Consider the following 1,515-nt stretch of genomic DNA (forward strand, 5'->3'; position numbering starts at 1 on the left):
CGGGAGTGCCGCCGTGCTCCCAAGCGGCGCACTGTAGCAGTGCGCCACCGGGCCGGCCCTGTAACAAAGGATTTTAATAAAAAAAATTATATTAGGAACACCAGAAAGTAAAAAGCTATAAAGTTTTAACCGTATAATAGTAAGTAAAAGTGCTATAATGATACACAGAAAAAAAAAGATTTTAAAGAGTTGAATATATTTTTACATCTACTAATGGAAACTCACCAAAAACCATTCGCCATAAGGCTGGATGAGGCCGAGTAAATGGACCTGCAGACAGAAAATTATAGAGTTAGAATGAAATGGTTTCAAACAGAGAAGACTAAAACTAAAGAAAGCACTGCTGATCTCCATATACACAATAACAAAATGCTCTCTAGTATTAATTATTATTATTATTTTTGCTACATAAATACTTTCAAGGTCAAAGTTTAGGTTGAAATGTTTTATCCACATCATCACAATCACAATCATAACAGGCACCACTCTCCACAATAGAGGTTTTTTTAAGCCTTGTCTTTAGAAGTCAGAACATAATTTCCCATGGAAACAATGTTGTAACAGTGCTAGGTCACCAGGCTAGCCTTTGAGTGTATGTAACACATGTTGTACTGTAACAAGGGAACTCTCCCAGCTACCCAAGAGCTCTGGGGAAAGAGGATGGGTGCACATGGGTGTGTGTGCATGGGTGCGCGCACGTGTGTGTGACAGTGTATGTGTGAGAGAGTGACTAACTGAAAATTAGGGAGAACAGGGAAACACTGTGCTGTGAAAACAAGTGGAGTGGGGAGGGAGCCTGAAAGAAAACCCTATGAGCACTGAACACACCTCTATGGTGGCTTTTTTCCCCACCAGCACATTGAGGCTGGAACGATGGCTTTTGATTATGGCCTGTGGTAACAAAATATCTCTTACAGGAAAACCCAGTGCAGATACAGATGCAGATGCCACACAGCTGAAACAAAAGGTTCACAGGACAAAACTCAGCCTTACTACAAATGATACACCAGTACTTTATCTCCTGCTTCATTCAAAGGAGGAGGAAAAAGAGGAGGGGAGAGAAGAGGGAGGAGGAGGAAAGCTGGGCCTTGACCCAATAAATCAATTTACCACCAATTCAGGGTTACAACTCGCGAATATGAAAAACCACTGCTCTAGTGGGCACCTATGCTGTCTGGGCCTCCCACACCTTTCAAACAGCCATTCTACACTTGGAGAATTTCCATTGTTATAAATCCCAGATCCCCAGGGGAGAGGCCAGAGCTTGATTCCCAGCCTTTCTTCGTAGCTAGGGCTCAGTCTTCAGTTGCTCCCATACCAAACTTAACCTTGGGAGCTGGTGACAGTAGAGGGAAGTATGTCTGTCCCTCCGGCGCTGGCCAGCAGGCAGCAGCAATCCTCACACTGAGGTGGCACTGGGGATCGTGGCAGTGGCAGCTCTATTAGAGTCCACTGCAGGAGTGACCATGATGCAGACTATAGGCAAAGCTCACTGGGGTTTCCCCCTCAGATGAG

At 44.4% G+C, this 1,515-nt stretch overlaps 1 protein-coding gene across 1 annotated transcript in view; it reads right to left on the reverse strand.

The window, feature by feature from the left end:
* The window catches only part of PTDSS1 (phosphatidylserine synthase 1), a 67,361-nt gene that overhangs the window by 42,269 nt on the left and 23,577 nt on the right, over window positions 1-1,515 (reverse strand). The window contains exon 3 of the mRNA XM_008568291.1: window positions 226-270. Coding sequence (XP_008566513.1) covers window positions 226-270 — 45 coding nt within the window. The remainder of the gene's footprint in view (window positions 1-225; window positions 271-1,515) is intronic.

The sequence above is a fragment of the Galeopterus variegatus genome, unplaced genomic scaffold, assembly GCF_000696425.1.
Source record: "Galeopterus variegatus unplaced genomic scaffold, G_variegatus-3.0.2 Scaffold23, whole genome shotgun sequence".
In the NCBI taxonomy this organism is placed as follows: domain Eukaryota; kingdom Metazoa; phylum Chordata; class Mammalia; order Dermoptera; family Cynocephalidae; genus Galeopterus; species Galeopterus variegatus.